The sequence below is a fragment of the Carlito syrichta genome, unplaced genomic scaffold (genome assembly GCF_000164805.1).
Source record: "Carlito syrichta isolate Samal-C Ts95f unplaced genomic scaffold, Tarsius_syrichta-2.0.1 Scaffold154360, whole genome shotgun sequence".
Taxonomy (NCBI): domain Eukaryota; kingdom Metazoa; phylum Chordata; class Mammalia; order Primates; family Tarsiidae; genus Carlito; species Carlito syrichta.
In genome coordinates, this window is record NW_007098456.1 from 99,821 (window position 1) to 126,519 (window position 26,699).

Consider the following 26,699-nt stretch of genomic DNA (forward strand, 5'->3'; position numbering starts at 1 on the left):
CGGGCGCGGCCCCGGCCGCAGAGCCGCGGGCCCGGGGGCTCTCGCCACGTCCCCTGGCCCGCACACGCCGGGGCAGCGGGGCGGGCGGCCCCGGCCGGGCGTCTCGCGCGACGGCGACGCCGCCCCGCCTCCCCGCAGGCGCGGCCGTCTCCCCGCGGACAGAAGCTCGCGCCCCACGTCCGGCGCGTGGCAAACCCGCGCGCCGAGGACAGGCCTCGCGCTCGGCGGCAGCCCCCTCGCTGGGCGGGCGGGCGCGTGCCACCCCCAACAGCGCTGCCGGCGAAACCCCAGGACCCCATCCCCAAAAAGAGGCCTACAGGGCTTTCAAAAGCATGTTTATGTGACTGCACATACATGTTTGCGTAAAAAGGGCATGATGACAGTTGATACCACACAGAGTACAGTAAGAAAAAGCACTTATGACAGTATTTCACAAATTCACAAGGGTCACTTTAATATACAAAGCAATTGCTACCATTCAAACACAAAAAGCAGCTATTATGTACATAGTGTTAATAAAATGCGTGGTAACTCAGTACATTTTTCTTTACACATAAAGCACAAAAAAGATTTAGGTAAAAAAATTAAAACAGGGATGTTTTCAGAAGGTAGGGAATTTTACTAGAAATGTATTTCCCTCACTACATTTATTTCGTATTCAACTCCAATAGAAACATCAGAGTTAAAAGAGCAATACCCTGTTTTGTGCTGACAGTTTTGGGGGACGTGCTCTCTGCCCCCACCCTCAAGGGAAAACCAAACAGCCGAACGCCATTCTCTCTAGGAACGTCCCTGATTATTTTGTTTCTAGAAAGTTTCAAGCGATGCCTCGGGGCTAGAAAGAGCTCCTTTTGCGGGGGGCAGGGGAGGGGACAACCGACATGTGGACAAATCAGGCGAGGACGACTTCACACAGAAAACTGCTGGCTGGCACTCTGCTCGGCCACCCCTAACAAATCTACACTCAAAGAAAAATGCTGACAAGTTAGTTCCCACCTTTAGTATAAATAATTTTATTACGTACACAAATTGGAGTGGCACTTGGATAAAAATATGTCTATAAAGCATTTACCAATTCAATTTTTTAAACATAAGAAAATAAAACCTCCCAAACACAAGGTAGGTTGTTACCCCTGGCCAGCTACCGTGAGATCATGGTCTGCAGGACTCTTCCTTCCCCGTCCTTAAACTCTCTCAGACCACCTCCCCTCTGAGTGCTCCTCAGACGAGCCCGGAAACGCCACTTCTGCCGGCAGGCGTGAAACGGTGCCTGCGCCGGTAGGCAGGACTTGAACTTCCTACGGTCAGTCCTTTCCGAAGGCATTTCCCGAAGGCTGCGCGTTGTCCCTTCGCGTGCTGGTGAGTGTGATCAAAGGAGTGTCGTGTGGGACGCAGCTGCGACCTGCACGCGCAGGCCCAGCACGCACGCAGGCCCACGTTTCCTCTCTGTGCTCAACAATCTGCCTGCTGCAGCATCAGCTTTCACCATCACAGGCTTTGTTCTATTGTGTTTATTTTTTTTTAACTTTTTCTTTTTTTAAAAAATAAATTTCAAGCTAAAACACCTGAAATGCAATCCCTCCATTCGAACGTTTTCTGGTCCCTCTTAGGTCTGTCTGCCCCTGAGGACACATACAAAGGCTTAAACTACATTCATCGGCAGGAACTCACCATGCGCTGAGACAGAGGGAACGGCAGCACCCTGTTTGATTTATGTGAAATTCTTCCACTCTGACTCAGCTTCATGGAGCGTTCGGCCCCTCAAGGATTAGCGCCTCTCCTAGCCATTGATTTTAGAAAGTCAAGGAAGCCAGTTCCCAGGACATACAGTGACCGCACAATCCACCTAGTAAACGCATCCAAGATGTACCGAAGCCACCCAACCAAGAGCTCTCGTTGTGCTTTGTACGATGGAGTGAACACATGTATCTCAACTCCTCACCTACAGGCTTACTAAGCACATTACTTTCCCCCTTCTCCTCTGAAATCAAATTTAGGCAGCATTCCTTTGATGTTCACAAAGCCAATTCAAAATGAAAATAATTTCGCAAAATGAGGATGACATGTGGTCTCCATGAAGACAATAACTTTGCCTCAAATATTTTACTTCTCCAGACAAATTAGTGGGTATTTTGGGCACACTATGCACAACACGGTATTAGTGAGGGGATGAGGATAAAGTCCCATTTTAAACTGAAAATACACATTATTCATTTAAGTTACTTTTCCTTCAGTCTTTATCCAGGATGGAAAAAAATAAGGTGTGAGCCCATCTTTTAAGTAGCTGGGCTAGTCAAATCTAACTTCCTGGTATTTTTCTCTCATAGCTGTTCTTAAAGGCTAGCTTTTAGGTGCTAAAATATTTTAGTCAATGAAAAGCTTCCATTTAAAAAAAGTAACATGATTTGAAGAGAGGAGAAAGACCAAAAGTCAGTTGATAATTAATTGATGAGGGAATTTCTTAAGTTGCTAATACCCAAACTGGGTCATTTTAAAAAGTGCAAGTTACACCAAACATTTACAAAGGATATAATGTAAATATAATCCAAATAAATATACACCTTTTGTATTAGGTCAATGGGGAAAAAAATATATCAACAGTGTTTAGGGCTACAAAGGCAACAAAATAAAACCTCTCAAAAATAAATGGAAAGGCCTATAACCACTACTTCTAAATCTCGCTTTAATTCAAAATCTCAGCGTTAAGATATATCAGCCGTATTTAATCCTGCAAAATGAAGCAGACTTTGATCTTCAAAATAAACAGAGGCCAATTTACACTAATAGCTGACTGTTAGCTGATCACAAAATTTAAAACTTAGTAAATATGAAAATAATAAATCTAAACAGAAGTCACTTCAAGTAAGTAAAAGCATCCTGGTTTAAACAAACTTGTTTCTTCCTAAGCCTTTGTATGATTCCACACGTCAAAAGGTCAAAAAGATAGTAGGGATCAGTCCTGAGAGACAGAGATAGACTTCAGCCAGATGACATCTGACGGGGCGGGCTGCCTGACCGGGACTGTGTTTTCAGAGACCAGCACTGCTGCTGACCTGTCAAAACACATTTTCTGACAAAATCCCCACTCAGATGAAACACCGGAACTCCTCCCCAAGGATGACTTTTGAGAAACCAGCGGTTCCTCTTGAAAGCCATCTTCAAAAAGCTCTCACCACTGCGATAGCTGCCCGAGACAAAGCACAAAAACCAAATGTTTGTGTGTGGGTTGGGGGGGGCTTTCAAGTGACCAGCCACATACTTGAAAGTACCAAGCCGAAGAAACTTACAAAAAACACTTGGAAGAAAACTAGAGAATAACAATCAATTGTGAGTGCCGGAGTAATGCAGTTGCAGAAACTGCCAGAAGGGATGCAAGAGAACACACACAAATGTAAAAAGAGTTCATCTGGCCTCAACAGACGAGAATACTCAGCATTCCTGACTGAGGAGCTCTCAGAGCTTTAGGTTATATACTATATGCATATATATATATATGTACACACATATTATACAAATGCCACCCCCAAGACATCCAAATGAACAGAGCACCTATGACAATATCATGGTTGCCAATATGGTACTAGAATTTGAAAAATAATGAACTTAAAATTGTATCTGGTATCGATTTTTTAATAATGAACACATTGGCTCTAGCCCTTTCTAAACCACTTTTCAGTTAAACACTATCAAAGCTCAAAAACTCATTAAGAGTAATATATCAAAAATAAACCCTCCCACTTCATTTTTATTAGAGTTAATCTGTCCTATAGATAAAAGTGCCAAATACGGCCCTATATTTGCAAAGTGAGCAATACCAAACTTGCTATTTTCTAGGCAAATCAGTAGCATATGTACAAATTCCTATGATGACATTTTAATTCCCTTTTGGCCAATATGAAGAAAAAAACACATTTATTTTAATGTGGCCACATACGTTCTTGGCTGTCATATTTTTTAAATTATGTCATTTTCTTAATAAAGATTCTCAAAGTCTCATGCTTAAAAACTAACACCCCCCCATTCTCATATTTTAAAAAAAGCCTGCACAAAAGATGCTTAATTTTGTCTGTATAAACTGAAATCTTCAAGTCTCTCCAAGGGTCTAAAACAGATTTAGCAACAAGATACATTTCTTACCTCACCAGTAAGTAACTGACTTCAAAACAGTGCAATTATTCTCATGGTATAAAGGACCAGAGGTCACTATAACTTACAATTCCATACAGCTCATATGAATGTGATTGCCTTGATTTATCATGGTCTGAAAGGACCACCAACTTCCTCAAAAGTAGAAAGCCTCATCTTTTGAAAAACAGATAAACTAAGAGTATAAATTGCTAAATACCAGACAGTGTTTCCGTTATAACACTTATGGCATCCCAAATATTCAATTTGACATTTTGACTCAATAAGAAATAACAACATATTTGTGACTTTGCACAGTCTCTGCTAACCCAATTTAAGAAAATGACACATCTATGCTGGTATACAAACAATTTGTATGCTATAACTTTTCCTATTAGCTCAGCAGGACAAACATCACACTTTAGAGTCGTTTGAAAGCCTTCTTGAGAATCTGGTGAATTGTCCAAACAAAGACTACATCACCCAATTCTTAGAATGATGCTCCTTCATACACTGTTCATCCTTGAAAAAAAGACAATGGTTTGTTACAAACAAAAATACACCATTTACGAATATTAGTTAAAAGTCTTACTTTTAAAAATGGACCCAATAATTAACACTTACACCTGCACATTTCGTTATTATGTTAAACAAACTTAATTTTCTTAAATAACCCCTGACTAAATAGAAAACATACATTTTCTGTTTCTTGACTGTTTTTTAAAGAAATTTTCCTTCTCAAATGAGAAATTACAATCTAACATCAGGTCAGCCTTCGAGTTTAAAAACCCACCTCAGTCTTACTTTTCTTTTAAAGGGTAACCTTGAGATCATCAGGCATAGTAGACAGAATGAGTAGTTAATAATTAAAAGCAGTACTGGAAACAGCATATGAGACACACACAGACTGTCACAGTCAGGATTAAAATTATAGAATGACAGAGGTCATGTATATACCCTATTGTCAAGCCAAAGCACAACTCTTTTCGGAAGAGGACAGAAAGCTGTTTGTAAGACCCGCCACCCAAATATTGCAGCACAGCAGTCTTTCAATAGGTCCGAGGAGCTTCCTTGGGCACAGCTGACACTGATTTTTAGAGCCTAGCCTCACAATTTCTTTCATTAAAAATTCACTAGAGATTCTCTGTTAAACTATGTTAATATGGAGAAGACTTAAAATCAGGATCTTTCTACAGCATCGTATCATTTCGTAAACAAGTATGTTGCCTTGCCTGCTGAACACTGGAAGGCTTTCTTGGTGGTGGTGTCACTCAAGTGCAAAGGCCAGCAGCGCACTAGAACTGTTTTTTAGTGAATGAGTGACAGTATAAATATTTTTGGAGGTGAGGACACCATTCATTCAAAATCATTATTATATGACTCAAGGGATTGGTTTACTAACCTTTTTACTAAGAATTTAATATTAACTAAAATAAGCTTTATACTTGTATTTACTTTGACTTAGTTTAAAATTCAAATACCATGCTTTTTCATTCAGTTGGTTACTTCTTTTAATGTATTCAAGAATGTTGAACACATACAGAACTGAATTAAGAAGCAACGACTGCCCTGTGGAAGAGCTCAGTTAACACAGAACGTCTTGAGAACCAGGGACACATCTTCAGTACTGAAGAGCAGAGTGTACGTGGAAAGCACTCCAAATTCATTCCTAATTTCCCCAATACCACACTAAAATGCTGTGTAGAGGGATGTCTCTTAGCAGTTTTACATAATTCACAATGGAAATGCGAAAGGCTTCACCACGGCCATCGACACTCCCCCTGCGCCTGGCCACCAGGGAGTGCAGCACGAACCTTTAACTCATCTTAGAAACACTTTCTTTCCTTATTTTCCCCCATCAATTCACAAGTAAACAAAGTATTACTTCTCGAGGAGAGCAGGGGTGGAAAAGCGAAGTGTCTTCATGATTCCTGGCGCTGGACCTTTCTTGAGGGGAGAAGTGGAGGCAGGTGTTGGAACATTCACAGTTTAATGCAAAAGCACAAACGAATGAAATTCTGTAGTTGCTTTCAGGCAGTTTTGCGCATAGAAAAAAGAAATGTTTAGAAAATAAAATGTTTTTTGTCTTTCTGGTTGTGGCCAAGCCAGTCCGTTTCCACCTTAACTGGTGAAAATTTAAATCCCAAATTAATCTGACTTATGGCAGTAAAGGTCCTTAAGTGCTTTTAGCTCCTCAATCAATGTCTTGTTTTGGTTTTCAAGCACTGCCACTCTGTTTTCTAAACATTTCACATACTCTTTCTTCTTCCTCCGGCACTCGCGGGCTGCTTCCCTACAAGCAAAAAATGACAGTAAAGATAATGCAAACAAGGCATATAAAATTTATTTTTAAAAGGAGAAATAGCTCAAAGCAACAAATATTTTAGCATATATTAGGCATCTGAAAGGATATACTGGATGACTTGGAAATAACCTTATATTGAATTTTAATCTTGTATCATTGAAGGCTAAATTCAAAAAAGGGGGAAAACTCCATAAACAAAAGTTAAATAGTCACTTAAAAATTATATCTCTCGGCTGGGCTTGGTGGCTCAGCCTGTAATCCCGTGCTTTGGGAGGCCGAGGTGAGTGAATTTTCTGAGGCCGTGGGTTCAAGACCCGCCTGGGCAACTTGGTGAGCCCTCATCTCTACAATAAATCAAAAAAATTAGCTGGGCGTGGTAGTGCACGCCTGTAGTTCCAGCTACTTGGAAGGCTGAAGTGGAAGGACCGCCAGAGCCCAGCAGGTCAAGGCTGCGGTGGCCAGGAGCGTGCCACTGCACTCCAGTCTAGGTGACATAGTGAGACTCCAACTCAAAAAACAAAACAAAACAAAAACAAAAAATGACATCTCTTGGCTGGGTTCGGTGGCTCAGCCTGTAATCCCGCACTTTGGGAGGCTGAGGTGAGTGAATTGCCTGAGCCCGCAGGTTCGAGACCCGCCTGGGCAACTTGGCGAGACCTCATCTCTACAATAAATCAATAAAATTAGCCAGGCGTGGTGGCATGCGCCAGTACTTCCAGCTACTTGGAAGGCTGAGGCGGAAGGATCACCAGAGCCCAGAAGTTCGAGGCTGCCGTGGCTGGGAGCGTGTCACTGCACTCCAGCCTGGGCGACAGAGTGAGACTCCAACTCAAAAAAAAAAAAAAAAAAAAAAAAAATTACATCTCTCACAATCACAATGTTCTGCTTCATACCTGCCAAACTTAAAATTCTATCCATAACAAGAACTAAGAAAATATTAAAGCTACATTTCAGTGTGAAAAACATCATTTAAATAGAAAACCTTCATTTCAAGGCATTTAAAAAAATCAATTACAGCAGTCCCTTCAACAAATGGTGCTGGGAACACTGGACATCCATATGCACATGAATAAAGTAGGACCCTTACCCTTATACCACATATAGATACTAACACAAAATGGAATGGAGGCCTAAAAGTATAAGATTTCTAAAAGTATAAGATTTCTAGAAGAAAACATAAAGAAAAAGCTTTCTGACACTGGATTTGGCAGTGATTTTGCATACACAACACCAAAACACAGGCAACAAAAGCAGCATAGACAAATAGGACTGTATCAAACTATAAAACATCTGCACATCAAGAGACACAATAAACAGTGAAAAGCAGCCTAAAGAATGAGAGGAAATATTTGCAAATCATGTTCCTACTAAGGGGCTAAGATCCACAGTCTACGAAAAGCTCCTGCAACTCAACAGCAACATAGGAATCCAGTGGAAAAAATGGACACAGAACTTGAATAGGCATTTTTCCAAAGATACACAAAGTCCAATAAGCGTATTAACAGATGCTCAACATCACTGGTCACTAGGGAAATGCAAGTCTAAACCACTAGAGAGCACCTCACAACCATCAGGAGGGCTACTATCAAAAGCTACCACCACCAGCAGAAAATACCAACTGCTGGTGAGGACATGAAGAAATCAGAACCACCGTGTCCCGCTGAGGGGAATGTCGAGTTGTACAGCTGCTGTGGAAAACAGAATGGGGGCTGGGGTCCTAAAAAACTAAAAATGAAATTTACTGCATGATCCAGCTCTCCTCCTCCTTGCCACGTATCCCACGCAGATGGAAGCAAGGCCTCAGAGAGACATACGCACACCCACATTCCCTGCAGCATGATTCACAACTGCCAAGAGGTGGAAGCCACCCCAATGCCCATCAACCGGTTAATGATAAACAAACATGGCATGCACATACATCAGAATGTTACCAAGTTGTGGGAAGGCCTGCAGCAGGCTACAACATGGGGGAAACTGGAGGGCGCTAAGCTAAGTGAAATAAGCTAGTCTCAAAAAGACAGATACTATATAACTTTACTTATAGGAGGCATCTGATCAATTCACAGAAATAGGACTTAGAATGATGGGGAAGAGGGTAATAGTAAGTTCTTGTTTAATGGGTAAGAGTTTCAGTTTTGCAAGATGAACAAGCTCGGAAAACCCATTGCACCACAATGTGAATGTAAATACTGCTGAACTGTATACTTACAATTAACCACTTTAAATTTATGCTGTATTTGTAAAACCACAATTAAAAGTAAGTAATTTTTTTAAAACTCTAACAAATTAAAAATAACAAATTATTCTTCAGCAAGCTGCTAAATGTAAACCAGTAAACTCTTTTTTAGCTCTCTGTGGTCAAGAGACACACCTTAACCTTAGGTTCCTGACTGTAAAAAAGGCATATTACCTGCCTCAAAAGGTCTGTGAGGATTACATAAGTTAATATATGCAAAGCACACAAAATGGTAATATACTGCTACTCCACTAATGTTTTCATCCTCACATCAATTCAGAAAAAAGCAGCATTTGCTTTTAATACAAGCTGAGTTTTGGGATCAGAAAATCCTGTATCTAATGTTTTATCACCCGTCATAGACAGACATGGATAACCCATGGCATCATTTTACCACTGGAAGCAATTTCTTTAACAATGGCGCAACAGGCTGGACGTGGGGGCACTTTGGGAGACAGAGGTGAGAGGACTGGCTGAGCCCAGGGGTTTGAGACCAGCTTGGGCTCGCCTCTACAGTTAAAAAAAAAAAACCCAAGACCTCGCCTCTACAGTTAAAAAAAAAAAAAAAAATTAGCCAGTCGTGGTGGTGCATGCCTGCAGTTCCAGCTACTTGGAAGGCTGAGATGGGAAGATCACCTGAGCCCAGCAAGCTGAGGTTGTGGTGGCCATGAATGTGCCCCTGCACTCCAGTCTGGGTGACAGAGTGAGACTCTGACTCAAAAAATAAAATAAGATAAAACAAAACGGTACAACATTTACTTAACAGTGAAAAAGACAAGCCAGGAGGTGCTTTGGGGCCAAGATGAAAATCATGTCCTGGAAAGAATGGCAGTGGGAATGATTCACAGCTCGATGCGGATACTGTGTTTGAATTCTGATACCGAGAACATGCGGGATGTGTGTACATTTACACACCTAACTTCAGCCTGGGTTTACTGAACTTATTTTCCTTGCTTTCTCCTCTCCATTACCTGAAAGTCCATGGTCTCCAAGCTGACTGTCCACATGAAGGCTGTGTCGACGTGCTAGCTCCCAAAGTTAAACTGACATGACCCTATAGGTTAGCACATCCCAAATTGTTCCACCATCATCAGCATAGTGTTCTAAAAGGTTAAAAGATATGTTCCTCGAAAGAAAATAAACTGAAACTAGGCTAAGAAAATTAACATTTCTTTAACACAAGAGCTCTTGGATTGTTTCGATATACAAGGTGAACTGAGACTCTCCACAAAGGAATTCCATGTAACATGACCCAACTTCATCTGACTATACAATACTTTGGGGAGGGGGTAGGAGAGGAGGACACTGAACAAATTTCAAATAACACTGTCTTGAAGACGGATGCTCAAGTTAGTCACAGTTTCAAATAGGCAGATTTGGATACAAACAGTGCCATGTGATGTACTGTGACAGGTTCTAACCTGAGGAAGGAAATTTAGGTTCCAATCCTGGCTTTTCAATTTTTTTTTTTTTTTGAGTCAGGGTCTCACTTTATTGCCAAGACTGGAGTGCAGTAGCATAATGATGACTCATCATAGTCTTGACCTCCTGGGCTCAAGGGATCCTTCCACCTCAGCCTCCCAAGTAGCCAGGACTACAGGCATGCACCACCATGCCTGGCTAATTTTTCTTATTTTTGTAGACATGAAGTCTCACAATGTTGCCCAGGTTACAGGCTGGCCTGGAACTCCTGGGCTCAAGCAATCCTCCTGCCTTGGCCTCCCAAAGTGCTGGGATTACAGGTGCAAGACACCAAGCCCCACCAGATCCTGGTCTTGATGCTCACTAGTTGTACAGCTTCCTGCAAGTCCCCTCCCATTCAGGGACCGCTACCTCATCTTTCTTCTTTTTTTTAAAGGAGTCATCAACATGTCTCAAACCAAGACACAGATTAGTTTTGTATTAAAGAACATGCAAAACCAGGGAATAAACATGGTATGTCATTCTACAGCACCAATTTTAGTGGATAGGGTAGCAGGCATTTTTGTACTAAGATAAACAGTTTTATATTTTAGAGTAGAATATAAAACTCAAATTAACTTTAAGCAATTTTAAAAATCTCTAGTTTGGAGTGCCTCGTAAAACCTTTTTTTTTAAGAACAGAAGAATGAGAGGACCTTCCCAGTGGATTAGTCTTGGGACTTAGTCTGAAGATAAAATTGACCTCTGATATCTCTTTCAATACAAAAACAGGATTTTATAAAGATTTCAAGAACCCATGTAGGCAAATGGCCTATAAATTCTGAAATTAATTTGACATATTTTTAGAGAAAAAGTTATTTCAACATCTGCCTCCTACATTTACTGAACTTGCCCTGTCAGTCTGTTTGGTGTTGCTGGCAACAGAATACAGGTTGAACATTCTAAATCCCAAATCAAAGTGTACCAGTTCTGAACCTTTCTGAGCACTGCAATGACACTCAAAGAAATTACACTGGAGCATTTTGCAAATATTTGGGGTGCTCAACTGGTAAGTAAAATGCAAATATTAAAAAAACTGGAAACCAAAGCATTTTGGTCTCAGGCCATCTCGTAGAAGGAATATGCAATCTGTACCATAAGACCAGGTAACTTGTAAAGAGTTACTCTTACAAAGAGATTCACCTTTCACAATTCTGAAGACTGAGAAGTCCAAGGCTGAGGGGCTGCACCTGGCAAAAGCCCTTCTGCTGTGCCACTCCACAACACCACCAGAGAACAATGTTACCCTTACCCTTATCATGAACAAAAAGGGACTAACTTCAAATTTGCACCCCCAGCCCAACCGATCCACCAGAAAGCAAAGGTTGCACAGCAAACTGACCAAAAATCTAGGGAGACGGTGCTTCAAGAGTTGTGTCTAGCCTCATCTGGAACAGATGTGACTGGACAGTGGTAGAGAGAGATCACCTGGAACAGGTGAAAGCTTGATGGAGGCTAGAATGCAGGCTGGGGATTGTCAGTGTACCACCTCTGGGGCCTGCAGCAATCGGGAGAGTTTGCATGTTCTTGAAGGCTTCTTCTACATCAACCTAATCAGGTATCCACAGAAAAGCCGCAGAGTACTAAGTAGTACTCACTGTGGAGCAAACCTGGGGAGGGGAAATCAGCAGAGCGGGACGGACACAGAACACTGTAGGGAGCCCACCTCCACAGGGAACAAATGTCTCAATCTGTGGAGGAAGGGCACTGGGGGGCACTCACTGCAGCTGGGAGGGTACGCAAGGTCTGACCTCTGAGGGGAGGGGCAAGGAAGACCGGAGAAGACTGTGTCCCTGACGGAGACCAAAGGACACCCAGGGCATACCAGGACTGAGCCTTCACCCCCAAAGCTACACACAACCAGTAACGATGGAATACTGCTGGGAGGCCACGAAGAAGCAAGAGCTTGCAAATAAGCAACCAGAGGGTCAGCACTAAGGGAAGAAGTAAGCGAAGGATCAGACAGACATCTGCTCTGGAAACTACTCCCACCCTCGAAACAAGCTTGCTCTCCTGGACCTGAAGGGAAACTGCAGCACCCACAAACAGTCCAGCTCCCTCCTTCTCCTACACCATAGTCCCCACAGGAGACATGTGCCTGTCTCCAGCATAAAAAAAAGGCTCACCGCACCTCAGCACCTGTTCTATGCAACCTGTCTAGCTTCCAACTAAGTATCACAAAGCACACGGACAGGCAAAATTATCTACACTCCCGAGAGAGAGCAAGTGACGATCAGAAACAGACTCAGATGTCACACAGATGTTGACAATATGTGACACACAATTTAATGATGACCCATGTTTTCAAGTGCTCTAAAAGATAACTGACTGCCTAAGGCAGAGGTAAGCAAAATTTTTCTTTTCTTTTTTTTTTTTTTTTTTTTTTAGTCGAGGTCTCCCTCTGTCACCCATGCTGGAGAGAGAGGCACAATCATGGGTCACTGCAGCATTGAACTCATGGGCTCAGGTTCTTCTCCTGCCTCAGCCTCCCAAGTAGCTGGGACTACAGGTGTGCACCACCACAGCTGTTAAATTCTTTGGATTGCCAAACTGCATCTCGTTGCTAGTTTTTTTAAATGTTATTCTTTTTCTTCATTCTGAGTTGGAGTCTCACTCTGCCACTCAGGCTGGAGTGCAGTGGAGTGCTCACAGCCACTGCAGCTTCAACCTCCTGGGCTCAGGCGATCCTTCTACCTCAGCCTTCCAAGTAGCTGGAACCACAGACGCATGCCACCACGCCCGCCTAACTTTTTGATTTATTGTAGAGACGAGGCCTTGCCAAGTTGCTTGGGCTCGTCTTGAATCCCCGGGCTCAGGCAAAACCCCCACGTTTGCCTCCAAAGTGCTGGGATTCAGGCTTGAGCCGCTGTGCCCACCCCGGCTTGTCTCTGCAAACAAAGTTTCACTGGAACACAGCTGTGCTCACGTGTTGCTGTGTCGTCCAGGGCTGTCTTGGTGCCAGACTGGCAGAGACGAGCAGCTGTGACAGAGATCATGTGGTCTGCAAAGCCTGAAGTATCTACTTTTCTGGCCCTTTATGTACCAAGGTTTGCCAACCTCTGATCCAACTTCCATCTTAATTAGAATAAGAACAACTGAAACCAAAGCAAGCAGAAGAAAGAAAAATAATAAAGATCAGAGTACAGATCAGTGCAACTGTAAAGAGAAAAACCAAGAAAACTAAAAATTTGGGTTGCATAATCGATAAACCTCTAGCCAGACTAACCACCACCACCACCACCAAGAAACAAGGGGAGGTGGGTAGAGGCGGTGAACAAAGAGAGGGAGAGAAAAGACAAAATTATTGAATGAAAGAGGAGACATCCCCGTGGACCCCGTGTACATTCCATACTAAGAAAACACTATAAACAATTCTATTCTGACGAATTTGACAACACGGAAGAAATGGACCAATATTCTGAAAAACACAAACCAAAATTCACTGAATAAAATACAGTCTGAATTTTCCCATATCTATTCAATAAATTTAATTTGTTAGAAAAAAAAAAAAGAAGCCTTCCAAGAAAGAAAACCCCAGGCACCGATGGTTTTGCTGGCAAATTCTACCAACCACTGAATGCATACATAATACCAATTCTACACAAGCTCTTCCAGAAAAAGAGATGGGAACGCCTCCTAATAACCAACCCATGGTGAGAAAAGAAAACTAAGATCCCATAATGGTCATGAATGTAGACATGAAAATCCTCAACCAAATATTACAAATTAAACCCAGCGACATGTTAAAATGACACTTCATGACCAAGTGGGGTCCGCCACAGGAATGCATGCATGTCTCAAAATTGGATTATCAGTGTTAATTCACCCAATTACAGACTACATAAGAAAAACCATATGATCACCTTAACAGATTCCGCAAAACACTTGACAAAATTCAACAACGATGTGTGATTAAAAACTCCCAGAAAACTAGAAACAGAAGAGAGCTTTTGTTAACCTAATAAAGACCATTTACAAAGAAACGACAGCTGTCACACTACTTGTGGTCTCCCCGAAGATGTCGCTGTACTATTCCTGGGAATCTGCGAGTATGCTACGTGATGCGGCAAAGGGGAATTAAGGCTACAGATGGAATTAAGGTTGTTAATCAGCTGACCTTAAAAGTAGAGAATTATCCTGGATTATCTGGGTGGGCCAGTGACACCATAGGTGTTCTTAAAAGTAGAAGAGGCAGAAAATGCAACTACGGAAGGAAGACAGAGATGCGCAACACTGCTGACTTTGAAGACAGAGAACGGGGGCCATGAGGCAAGGAATGTGGGGGGCCTAGGGCTGGAAAAGGTAAAGAAACATATTTCTCCCCAGAACCTCCAGAAAAGAGTGTAGCCCTGTCGACATCGTATTAGCCCAGTAAGATCCATGAAGGCCTCTGATCTACAGAACTGGAGAAGAATACATCTGCGTTGTTTCAGCCACTAAGTCTGTGACAATTTGTGATAAGCAGCAACAGAAAACGAATGCCCTTGCTAAGGCCAAGAACAGGGCAAGTATGTCCCCTCTCACCACTCCTAGTCAGTATCGTACCATAAGTCCTAGATACTGCAATAAGGGGGAAAATAAATACAAAGACATATAGATTAGAAAGGAGGAATTAAGACCGTCTTTATTTGTAGACAACATCATTGCCCATATAGAGAATCCCAAAGGATCTACAAAAAAAGGTAGAACTAGGAACTAAGAAGTGAATTTAAAATGATCATAGGATAAAAAGTTAATACGTGGAAGCTAACTTTACTTCCACATAACAGCAACGAACTAAGAATTTACCATTTCAAACAGTGCCTGCCTTGAAACACAAACCCAGAAGTACTTAGGTATATTCTAGTAAGATATGTGCAGGCTCTACATGCCAAAAAATAAGTGGAGAGTATATGTTCATGGAACGGAAAACTGAGTACTGTCAGATGTGAATTCAGGCCAGGCGCGGTGACTCACGACTACAGTATCAGCGTTTTGGGAGGCTGAGGTGAGCGAACTGCTTGAGCCCGCGGGTTCGTGACCCGCCCGGGCAATGTGGCGAGACCTCATCTCTACAATAAATCAAAAAATTAGCCGGGCGTGGTAGCGCGCGCCTGTAGTTCCAACTACTTGTAAGGCTGAGGTGGAAGGATCGCTGGAGCCCAGCAGGTCAAGGCTGTGGTGGCCGGGAGTGTACCACTGCACCCTATCCAGTCTGGGTGACAGAGTGAGACTCCAACTGAAAAAAAAAGAGCAGTAGCAATTCAATAGAGAAATAACTGCCTGCTAAATAAATGGTCTGGAACAGATAGATGTCCTCATGTAAGAAAATGAAGCCTGACACATCCCTCACACCCTAGACAAAGTAAACTCAAAAGAGATCACAGACCTAAATGTGAAACACAAAACTGCAACACATCTGGAGAAAAGCAAAGAAAACTCTGTGTAATCTTGGGTGAGGCAAACAATTATTTTTTTCTTCCTTTTTGGTTGTACATATTTATGGGATAGAGTGGTAGGTTAATATCTATATATACGCTGGGCTCGGTGGCTCAGCCTGTAATCCCGCGCTTTGGGAGGCTGAGATGAGTGGATTGCCTGAGCCCGTGGGTTCAAGACCCGCCTAGGCAGGTGAGACCTTATCCCTACAATAAATCAAAAAAATTAGCCGGGCGTGGTAGCGCACGCCTATAGTTCCAGTTACTAGGAAGGCTGAGGCAGAAGGATCACCGGAGCCCAGCAGGTCGAGGTTGTGGTGGCCAGAAGCGTGCCTCTGCACTCCAGTCAGGGTGACAGAGTGAGACTTCAACTCAAAAAAACACCATTCTATTATACAATGTGTAATGATCAAATTATGTAATTAGCATACTCATCACATCTATTTAATCATTTCATTGTGTTGTGAACATTTAAAATCTAGCTTTCTGAAAATATACAACAAACTGTAGCCAGCCATATTCACCCACAGTGCTGAACACCAGAACTCATTCCACCTATCTAGATGTAATTTTGTATCCATTAGCCAACCTTTCCCCAAGCTCCCCTTTCCAGACTCTAATCACCCACAGGTCTACTCTCCATTTCCACGAGCTCCAAATTTTAACTTTATCTTTTGGTGCCTGATTTCTTATGCTTAATCTATAATGTGCTCCAAACTCATCTGCGTTGTCATTAATGATAGAATTGCCATTTGTTTTAGTGGCTAAATGGTACTCAACTGTGTATATAACACCATATTTTATCAATTTATCTGTTGATGGGAATTTAGGTTGATTGCATATCTTAGCTACTGTGAATACTGATGCAATAAACACAGGAGTACAGGTACCTTCCTTTAATAAACTGATTTCCTTTCCTTTGAATAAATACCCAGGGAGTGCTGGATCATATGGCAGTTCTGTATTTAGTTTTTAGGAAAACTTCTGCACTGTTTTCCATAATACCTGTACTCATGTACATTCTCACCAACAGAAAAGTTCCCTTTTCTCCACTTTTTTTGTTTTTTGATAGCAGCCATTCCAATGAAGGTGAAATGATATCTCATTGTGGGTTTGAGCTGATGCTTAGTGATGCTGAGCTTTTTTTCACATATTAATTCATATATTTGTATGTCTTCTTTTAAGAAATGTCTATTCAGTTCCTTTGCCCAGTTTTTAATGGGATTAGTGTAATTTTTTTTTCCCTGTCGTTTTGAGTTCCTTGTATATTCTGGATATTAGTCCCTTATCAGATGAATAGTTTGTAAATATTTTCTCCCATTCTACAGGCTGTCTTGTCACTCTGTTTCCTTTGCTATTCAGAAGCTTTTTAGTTTAATATAGTGCCATTTGTCTATTTTTTTTTGTTTTTTGGCCTGTGCTTTTTAAGTCTTAACCATAAATTCTTTGCCTAGACCAATGTCCTGAGGCATTCTCCCATTCTCTTCTAGTAGTTTTAAATTTTCAGGTCTTATGTTTAAGCCTTTAATCCATTTTGAATAGATTTGTTTGGTAATAGAAATCTAGTGTTATTCTTCTGCACATAGAAATCCAGTTTCCTTAATACAACTTATTGAAAAAGGTATCCTTTCCCCAATGTAAGTTCTTGGCTGGCATCTTTGTTGAAAATCAGCTGGCTATAAATGTATATTTATTTGGTGCTTTACTCTATTCTACTGGTCTATGTATCTGTCATTATTTCAAGACCATGTCAAGGTTAAGGCTAAGGTTACTAAAACTTTGAAGGAAGGTAGTGTAGTTTTGTTCTTTTTGCTCAGGAGTCTTGGTCACTCAGGCTCTTACTTGGTTCCGTAAGGAATTGAGGATATTTTTTCTATGTCTGTGAAAAATGTCACTGTATTTCAACAGGAACTGCATTGAATCTATAGCTTGCTTTGGGTAGTGTGGTCAATTTAATAATAATAATTCTTCCAACTTATTAGCATTGGATATCTTTCCATTTGAGTGTGTCCTCTTTAATTTCTTTTATCAATGCTTTCTAGTTTTCACTGTAGAAGTCTTTCACTTCTTTGGTTAAATTTATTTCTAGGTTTTTTTTTCCCTTGAGCTATTGTAAATGAAATCGCCTTCTTGACTTCTTTCTCAGACAGTTCATTACGGTGTTTAGTAATGCTATTTTTGCATGTTGATTTTGTATCTCGCAACTTTACTAAACTTGTTTATCAGTTCTAAGAGTCCAGTTGTTTTTTTTTTAAACATGTAAGATTATTTCATCTGTATACAGAGACAATCTGATTTCCTCTTTTCCAACTTGGATGACCTGTATTTCTTTCTCTTGCCTAACTGCCTCAGGCTTAAATGTCTAGTACTCTGCTGAATAGCAGTGGTAGAAGTGAGCATCTTTGTCTTGCTTCATTTCTTAGAGGAAAGTCTTTCAGCTTTTCTCAATTCAATATAATGCTAGCTATGGGCTTATCATACATAGTCGTTATTGTCTTGTAGTATGCTTATACCCAATTTGTTGATCATTTTTATCACATGCTCTTCCTGCATCTACAGTGATGCTCACGTGGTTTTTGTCTTTTCTTCTGTGGATGTGATGTGCCACTTTCATTGACTTGCATGTTTTGAGCCATCCTCGCATCCCCAGATAAACCTCACGTGATCATGGCGTGCTATCTATGTGATGCCTTGTTGGATTCAGTTTCCAGGCATTTGTTATGGCTTTTTGTATCTATGTGCATCAGGTTTATGAGCTTGTAGTTTTCTCTGTGTGTCTGTGTGCCCTTGACTGGTTTTGGTATCAGGGTAAATTAATTTTGCCCTATAGAATTAATTAGGAAAAATCTTGTCCTCCTCACTTTTTTGGCAATAGCTCAAGGAAAATTAGTGTTAGCTCTTCTTTATAAGTTTGGCAGAATACAGCAATAAAGACAACTGGTCCTGGGCTTTTCTTAATCTTCCTAGTTCAATTTTTATAGGTTACATATGCCAAGAAAATTATCCATTTCCTCTGTGTCTTAAAAATTGGTTGGTGTATACTTGTTCATAATTATCTCTAGAAATCCTTTGATTTCTATGGTTTCAGTTATAATGTCTCCTTTTTAGTTTCTAATTTTTTATTTGGATTGTCTCTTTTTTCTTGGTTAGACATACGAGTGGTTTACTAGCTTTATTTCTTTATTGGGCTTCATTTGTTCTTGCTTTTCTCCTTTGAGGTATATCATTAGGTTATTTATTTATTTATTTATTTATTTATTTATTGAGTTGGAGTCTCACTCTGTCGCCCAGACTGGGGTGCAGTGGCCGCTCCTGGCCACCGCAGCCTCGACCTGCTGGGCTCCGGCGATCCTTCCGCCTCAGCCTTTCACGTAGCCGGAACTACAGGCACGTGCTACCATGCCCGGCTAATTTTTGGATTTTTTATTGTAGAGATGAGGTCTCGCCAAGTTGCCCGGGAGGGTCTCGAACCTGCAGCGTCGGGCAATTCACTCACTCGGCCTCCCAAAGCGCGGGATTGCAGGTTGAACCACCGAGCCTGGCCACCACTAGGTTATTAAAAAAAAATTTTTTTGTGGAGCCATTTATTGCTATAAATTCTCTTCTTAGGACTGCTTTTGCTGAATCCCATAAGTTTTCTTCCATTTTCACTTGTTTCAAAAAGATTTTTTACTTCCTTTTAAATTTTTTCATTGACCCCAAAGTCATTCAGGAGCATGTTGAATTTCTATGTATTGTACAGTTTCTGACGTTCCTCTTGTTACTGATATCTAGTTTTATTTCACTGTGGCCTGAGAAGACCCTTGATATAATTTGAATTTTTTTATTAAACTTAAAGTTGAGACTTGTTTTGTTGCCTAACATAAGGTCTATCCTGGAGAATGCTCTATGTGCTGATGAGAATATACATTCTATATAGGCTGAAATGTCCTGTAAATGTTTGTTAGGTTCATTTGGTTTACAGTTCAGATTAAGTCCAAGGTTTCTTTGTTGATTTTCTGTTTGGGTAATTTGCCAAATGCTGAAATGAAGTTTTTTAAATTTTAATTTTTAAGTTAATTTATTTTTATTTTTTGAGTTGGAGTCTCACTCTGTCACCCAGACTGGAGTGCAGTAGCCACTCCCGGCCACCGCAGCCTCGACCTGCTGGGCTCTGGCGATCCTTCCGTCTCCGCCTTTCAGTTTACTTACTTTTTAAACAGAGACGAGGTCTGTGTTATCCAGGATGGTCTCAAGCAATCCTCCTGCCTCAGTCTCCTAAAGTGTTGGAGTTATAGGTATGAGCCACCGTACCTGACCTGAAAGTGGACTTTTGAAGTTTTCAACTATTATATTGCCAACAATCTCTCCTTTTTAGTTCTAATATTTACTTGATATATCTGGTAGTCCAGTGCTGGGTGCTTATATATTTTCAATGTTATATCTTCTTACTGAATTAATCCCTTTATCATTATATAATGACCTCCTTGGTTTCTTTTTATGGTTTCTGGCTTACAGTCTATTTTGTCTGATATAAATATAGCTGGTTTCCATTTGTGTGGAATATTTTTTCCATACTTTCATTTTCAGGTTATGTGGGTCTTTATAGGGGATGAGTGTTTTGGAGAAAGCATATATTATTATGATGGGTCATATCTTCTTATCTGTTCCACCAGCCTGTATCTTTGAATTGGGGAATTTAAACTACTTATATTCAAAGTTGTTAATGATAGGTACAGTTACTCCTGTCACTTTAGTAACTGCTTGCTAATTATTTTGTATATACTTTCTTCCTTTCTTCTTTTGTTTGTATTTGTGATTTGGTAACTTTTGGTAATGATAATGTCTAATTCTTTACTTTTTCTCAATTGTGTAGTTGCTTCATCAGTGAGATTTATACTGTCATATGTTTTCATGATGCCAGACATCATCTTTTCATTTCCAAATGTAGGACTTCCTTACACATTTCTTGTCAGGCCAGTTTGGTTGTGGTGAAATTCCTCAATTTTTGCTTGTCTGGGAATGACTATTTTTCCTTCATTTGGGTGCAGTATTCTTGGCTTACCACCACCCCCCACCCCAGCATTTTGAATACAATATCCTAGCCTGTAAGGTTTTTGCTGATAAATCTGTTAGTCTGATGTAGATTCCCTTAAGTGGTCTGACATTTTTCTCTTGCTATTAGAATTCTCTTTGTATTTGACCTTTGACAGTCTGACTATAATGTGCCTTGGAAAAGACCTTTCTGGAAAGTATCTATTTGGGAATATTTGAGCTTCCTGTATCTGGATGTTTCTACCTTCTGAAAAGCATGGGAAGTCTTCAGCTATTACTTCATTAAATAGGTTTTCTATTCCTTTTCCCATCTCTTTCCTTCTGAAACTCTCAAAATTCAAATATGTCATTTATGCTTTCCTTCATCATTTATTCTTTTTTTTTTTTTGTCTTACTAGGTTATTTCAAAAGACTTGTCTTAAAATTCAGAAATTCTTCTGCTTAGTCTATAATTGAAGCTCTTGACTGTACTTTTGCACTTCATTAAACCCTCCAGTTTCAGAGTTTTTTTCTAAATGATATTTGCCTCTTTGAGCATTTCTTATTCAGATCATTACCCTGCTTTCCTAATTTTCTGTTGTATTAGCCCTGTTACTTCTTGCTGAGTTTCCTTAAGATTGACTTTGAATTCTTTTTTGGTTATTTTACTGATTTTCTTTTCTTTGTTATCTGTTAGCTAAAAATTATTTAGCTTCTTTGGAGGCATTAAGCTTTCTTCATGTTTCTTGTGTTGTTACGCCAGTATCTGCACCTGGAATAACAGCTGCTTAATCTAATTTCATGGATTGTCTTTTGTAGGGAAGGACTTTTACTGTAGAAAATGCATAGTGTTAGCTGGTTAGGGTTCTTTGGGTTTTATTCTGGGGGGGTGCAGTTTGACTTATCCGGCTGTAAATGGCAGTGGTGTCTGTGAATTCTTCAGTGGCTTAGGCTGCAATTGTGGCAAGGATTTGCTAGGGATGGGAATGCCAGGTAGGCTTCGTCTATGAAAACACAGCTAGTGAATTCTGGTCTCAGTGGTGTAGCAGCAGGTCAGGCAGGTTTGACCTTAGGTATCCAGGTGGCACGTATGGCACTCATGGTGGTGGCGGCAGCAGGCTGGTCCTCAGAACCCCGGCTGGGGGCAGGATGGGTGCCCACGGGCCTATCCACAGGCTCCAGGACAATGAACGCCAGTGAGCTGGGCCTATCTAGGCAAGAGTCTTAAGATACACCACCACAAGCATAATGCATAAAAGAATAAAACTGAAAAAAGGGACCTCGTCAAAACGAAACCTTTTGCTGTGTCAAATACTGCCAAAAAAAAAAGAACGAAAAGTCACAGACTGGCTTGCTCCGACAAAGGATATTTGTATCCAGAAAAAAGATATTACAAAATAAAAGACAATCTAATGAAAAATGGGCAAAAGATCTGAAAGGTATTTTACCAAAGAAAATAGAGAGCTGGCAATACACATAAAAGTCACAAATAAAAAGTTAATTAAGACCATAATGAGATACCCTTTACATAACTGCTGGAATGTCGAGAAAAATGAACCTGACCATGTCGACTTCTGGCAAGGACAGAGAGCAACTGGAACTCTCACACGTTGCTGGTGGGAATGCAAAATGGTACAGACACCTGGAAAACAACTGGGAAGTATATCTTAAGTTTAAATATACAGTTGCATTCCACCCAGCCAAATTAATCCTAGATATGTATCAAAGGGAATTAAAAGTTCACATGAAAATCTTTATAGAAAAAACCAAGATGATAGATAAACCACAGGACATCCATACAATGGAACATTTTGGCATAAAGCCAGTAACTGACTCATGTAACAATATTAATAAATCTGAAATGCACTTTGCTAAGTGAAGGAACCAGATCTAAAAGGCTACGTATTGTAAGATTCCATTTATATAAGGTTCTGGAATAGATGAAACTATATAACAGGATGGTAAACTGTTCAGTGGTCTTCAGGGCCTAGAGGAAGGGGTAGAAGCTGCCTACAAAGGGACATCACAAGGTGTTACTTTTACATTAGTATTACTGTTCCATATGGCACTGTGGTTGTAGATACATGACACCATACATCTGTCAAAACCCATAAAACTATACAGCAGGTGAACTTAGGTATGTGTAAGTTTAAATATAAAAAACAGGATGTTCTGAGAGTCTCAGAATTGAATGAAGATGGTGATAAATCTTAATTGTAGTACAAATGAATAAAATAACCTCACTGCAGCAGGTAGAGACAAAGGAGCAGGGGTAAGTAACTTTAAAAAAACAGCATGTTCACTGAATCCTATTAGGCTAAAAATACAATAAATAAATGTATATAAATGCTACACTGTAATTGGTAAATTTGTTTCTCACAGGGGTACATATTACCAATTCTGAAAGCAAGCCAAGTTTCTATTAAAGACAGCAAGTTACAACTAAGCAAAGGGGAGTCTAAAATTAACTGTGTGGTTCTAGACTAGCCAGATAACCAATGCACATCTTCCTGCACTTAAAGTCACCTCTAGATTACATATAACAACACAGCACATATCTATGTAAGTAACTGTTTATTGTATTGCTCTTTTATTTGCATTTTTGTTGCTGTATTGCTACTTTTTACTGTTTTTTTCCTTCCTCCAATATTTTTGATCCATGGTTGGCTGAATCCATGGATGAAGAACCTGTGGACACAGAAAGCCAACCAGACACAGAAATAAGGATGTGGGCATACATAGGTACATTTCTTAGCTGTCTTTGTGAGGGTGTACAAGTATAAAATTCCATGAAACAAAGAGTACACCTAATGCCCAGTTCTTGACTTTCCAATGCCATTTTCTATGGAAAGAACTAGGGCTCACTGGAGGAATGGCCGATTCCCAGGCTAATGAAGGGAAAACGCAAGATGAACATTTGAACCTGGACAATCTTAGTGTCAAAAAGTAAGGATACGCTTTTTTAAAAAAAAAAGAAACAAAGGCATGTCAAAGCCAGAACAAACTGAACAACACAATAAATAACAACAGTATTAGGTTATAATCCCCCAAATAAAATATACATAAGTCTACACTGATACAATTAAATAATGTGAAGGAACAAATCTTCTGTATAGAAGAATTCCAGTAAATAAATGTAGAAGGGATGCGGGAAACAGAAAATTCCCACGAGAATACCATAGTAATGATTACTGTCGATAAGAATTACTGGTGAATCCCAAAATTAGTGGACAAAACTTTAAGGAGAAAGAGGTCGATCTGAGTTGAAAAATGAAAGTGCACACCAAACACATTTCACCAGAGCACTGCAGTCACAAAGCACTTTCAGAGGAACATCTCCCTTGACCCTTAAAGCAACACTCTGGGTGGTGGGATCCCACTTTACCAAGGAGAGAACCAAGGTGTAGAAAATAAGTACGTTCTCCCAAAATCATGGCTACAGGACAGAGCCAAACCTTGAAGCCAGATCTTCCAAGTTCAATCTCTGTTTCTTTCACTTTACCAGTGTTTGAAGTACCTTGGGGTGAACAGTGGAATACTTTCACCAATTTAAAACCTTTTCTATTTTTATATACTTTATTTTCATTTTCTTCTGTTTGTCTTAGTCGTTTTCATATTAAAATTCTAAGTGAAATATTTAGAAACTTTCTTTTATAGGATTCAAAACCATTTACAGCAATGAATTTATTTTCTGAGAACTGCTTTATCCACATTTCACAGATTTTGATATGTAAGTATTTTCATTGTTGAAGACTATCTATTTTTAAGATTTTTGACCGTAACACGGTACTTTCACAATATATCTTTAAAGAATCGTTAAGTGCTAAATTGCTATTGCATCATTTACATCATACATTTACTTTACATCGAGTAAATTTTATAAAGTCAAAATATAATATATTATACATATATGAAATTCTTGACCTTCTTGAACACTACTCATGAAAATAAACAATTCTTAATAACCTAACTAGTTGGTTGGACACAGTGAAAACATAGCAAATTGTGCCTGAAATCTCCCCGGGGAAACTGCAAGAAAACACACTACTCTATGATCAAAGATGGGTTCACAGTCTCCCGAGCTACCTTGTAAGTGTAGCTTAGTAAATAAAGAAGCCCTAACAAGAGCCATCAATTCTACCAGAAAAAAAAAAAAAAAAAATCCAATGCAAAGGTCTTACTATCAACGGATGTAAAGCACACGTCTGGCAGAATTTGAGGCCCCAGTGGACCACAGCAATCTAAGTGAACACAACATATGTACCTGTTCTTCATGAGGCGAACCTCTCTCTTCCGTGCTGCTTCTTCTGCAGGCTGTGTAGGAAGTGCTGGAGACGAGGCCATAACAACGCCGGGGGCAATAGTGCTCGTGGGTGCTGTGCGAATCTGGTATGTCTGTACATCTCCAGAGGCAGCTGGAAAGAAGAACAGGGAGCATGGTGTAAGGCTGAAACACCGCCCCTTGACTCAATGGTGTACCAATCATCAGTCTTAGCACAGATTTTGGATTAAAAGGCAAACAAAAAGAACAGGTGATTCTGGCTACAATGCTGAAACAATCAACACACTGTGGGCCATTACTAAGAAATCATTCCCAACTTAAGGTATCTATTAGCATACACACTTGGGCGAAGGAGGTCTCAACCTATGTCTGCTGGGTCTTATATTTATCTTTCACTGGAATGCAGCTCTATTCTGTTGTTAACATGCTTACCAACCTTTTAAGTCTAAAAGGTAAGTAGGGCACAGCTTGGATGATCTTCCTAGATATAGTCCTCAATGTCTTCCTTTGACTTTGGTAAATTCATATTAAAAAATTTCAAGCAGACTCTTGCCACGACATAAAAACGACCATGATTTTTCATAAAATAGCAAAATGGAAGAGAAAATAAAGCATTATGGTCAACTACTGTAAATTTCTAATTGAAACAAAACTGAAAGTATGAAAAAGTGCACCAACTGATGCCAATTATTTGATCTGTAAACATATTGTTTCAATTTAAATGGCTAAATAAACTGAAGTTCTAATTTTCTAACTAGCTGACCCACCATTTGTGAAAAGAAACACAATCACTATGTGCCAAACTGCTTCTAAAAATAGGTTGATAATATATGATCTTCTAGGAATAAGAAACCTATCATTATTTAAGAAAATTTGAAGGTCTTTAAAAAATTATTCATATTCGTTATTAATATCAATTAAAATGTGTAGTTTGAGTGGAAAAGATTTATATACTAAACATGTTACCATCTTCAAACTGACGTTCAGAATTCAAATTCACTGACATCCTGCTTTACAATTTTTGAGTACCTGCATGTAAAGTGAAAAGGTGTTTTACTCTCATCAATAAGCAAAGTATTCTCTTTTTCAAATATTTGTTCAGTAACAGACTATCTTCTGTAAATACATTAGAGATCTTTAAATACGTCACAATTCTCTCTAGTTGGTGTTTTAGGGTTATTCCCAAATTATTACCCATGACGAAGGGATACAACTATCATTACCTTACACAGGCAAAATGCATTGTTATCTATGAAAGTATTTTCAGGAACAAATTTAGTACTATTCCTTCTATCTGCAAATCTCTAATCTGGCACTAACTACATTCTTGAGCTATTCAGGCTGGGCGTGGTGGCTCTTACCTATAATCCCAGCACTTTGGAAGGCCTAGGTGAGAGGATTGCTTGAGCCCATGGGTTCGAGACCAGTCTGGGCAACTTGGTGAGACCTCATCTCTATAATAAATCCCCCCCCCAAAAAAAATTAGCTGGGCATAGCGGCACATGCCTGTAGTTCCAGCTACTTGGAAGGCTGAGGCAGAAGGATCACCCGAGGCCAGCAGGTCAAGGCTGTGGTGAGCATGCCACCGCACTCTAGTCTGGGTGGCAGAACTCCAGCCTGGGTAATAGAAACTCCAACTCAAAAAAAAAAAAAAAAAAGAAATACTCAAATGAATTCAAAGAATGGCCAACTCCTATCCATAAGATTCCTGAAATAAATACCAGAAAACAAATGGAATCAACAACTACAAAAGAAAACAACAACAACAAAAAAGTAATTTCTGTAATTCATCAAGGATTTAACCACTACTTTTTCTCTAAAGACTTTAGATTTGCATACCGGTATAAGATCTTCTGGAAT

General features: G+C 40.1%; 1 protein-coding gene across 3 annotated transcripts in view; it reads right to left on the reverse strand.

Annotated features, from left to right (window-relative positions):
- Positions 1-5,466: 5,466 nt before the first annotated feature.
- Positions 5,467-26,699, reverse strand: part of CREB1 (cAMP responsive element binding protein 1) — a 46,177-nt gene continuing 24,944 nt past the window's right edge. For 2 of the 3 annotated variants that reach the window (XM_008050922.1, XM_008050921.1), the window contains 2 exons: positions 24,822-24,972; positions 5,467-6,418 (listed from right to left, as the gene is read on the reverse strand). In XM_008050922.1, coding sequence (XP_008049113.1) covers positions 6,274-6,418; positions 24,822-24,972 — 296 coding nt within the window. In that variant the 3' untranslated portion in view covers positions 5,467-6,273. Of the gene's footprint in view, positions 6,419-24,821; positions 24,973-25,564; positions 25,869-26,699 lie in introns of those variants that run through there. The other variant, XM_021709031.1, reaches the window with a different exon arrangement.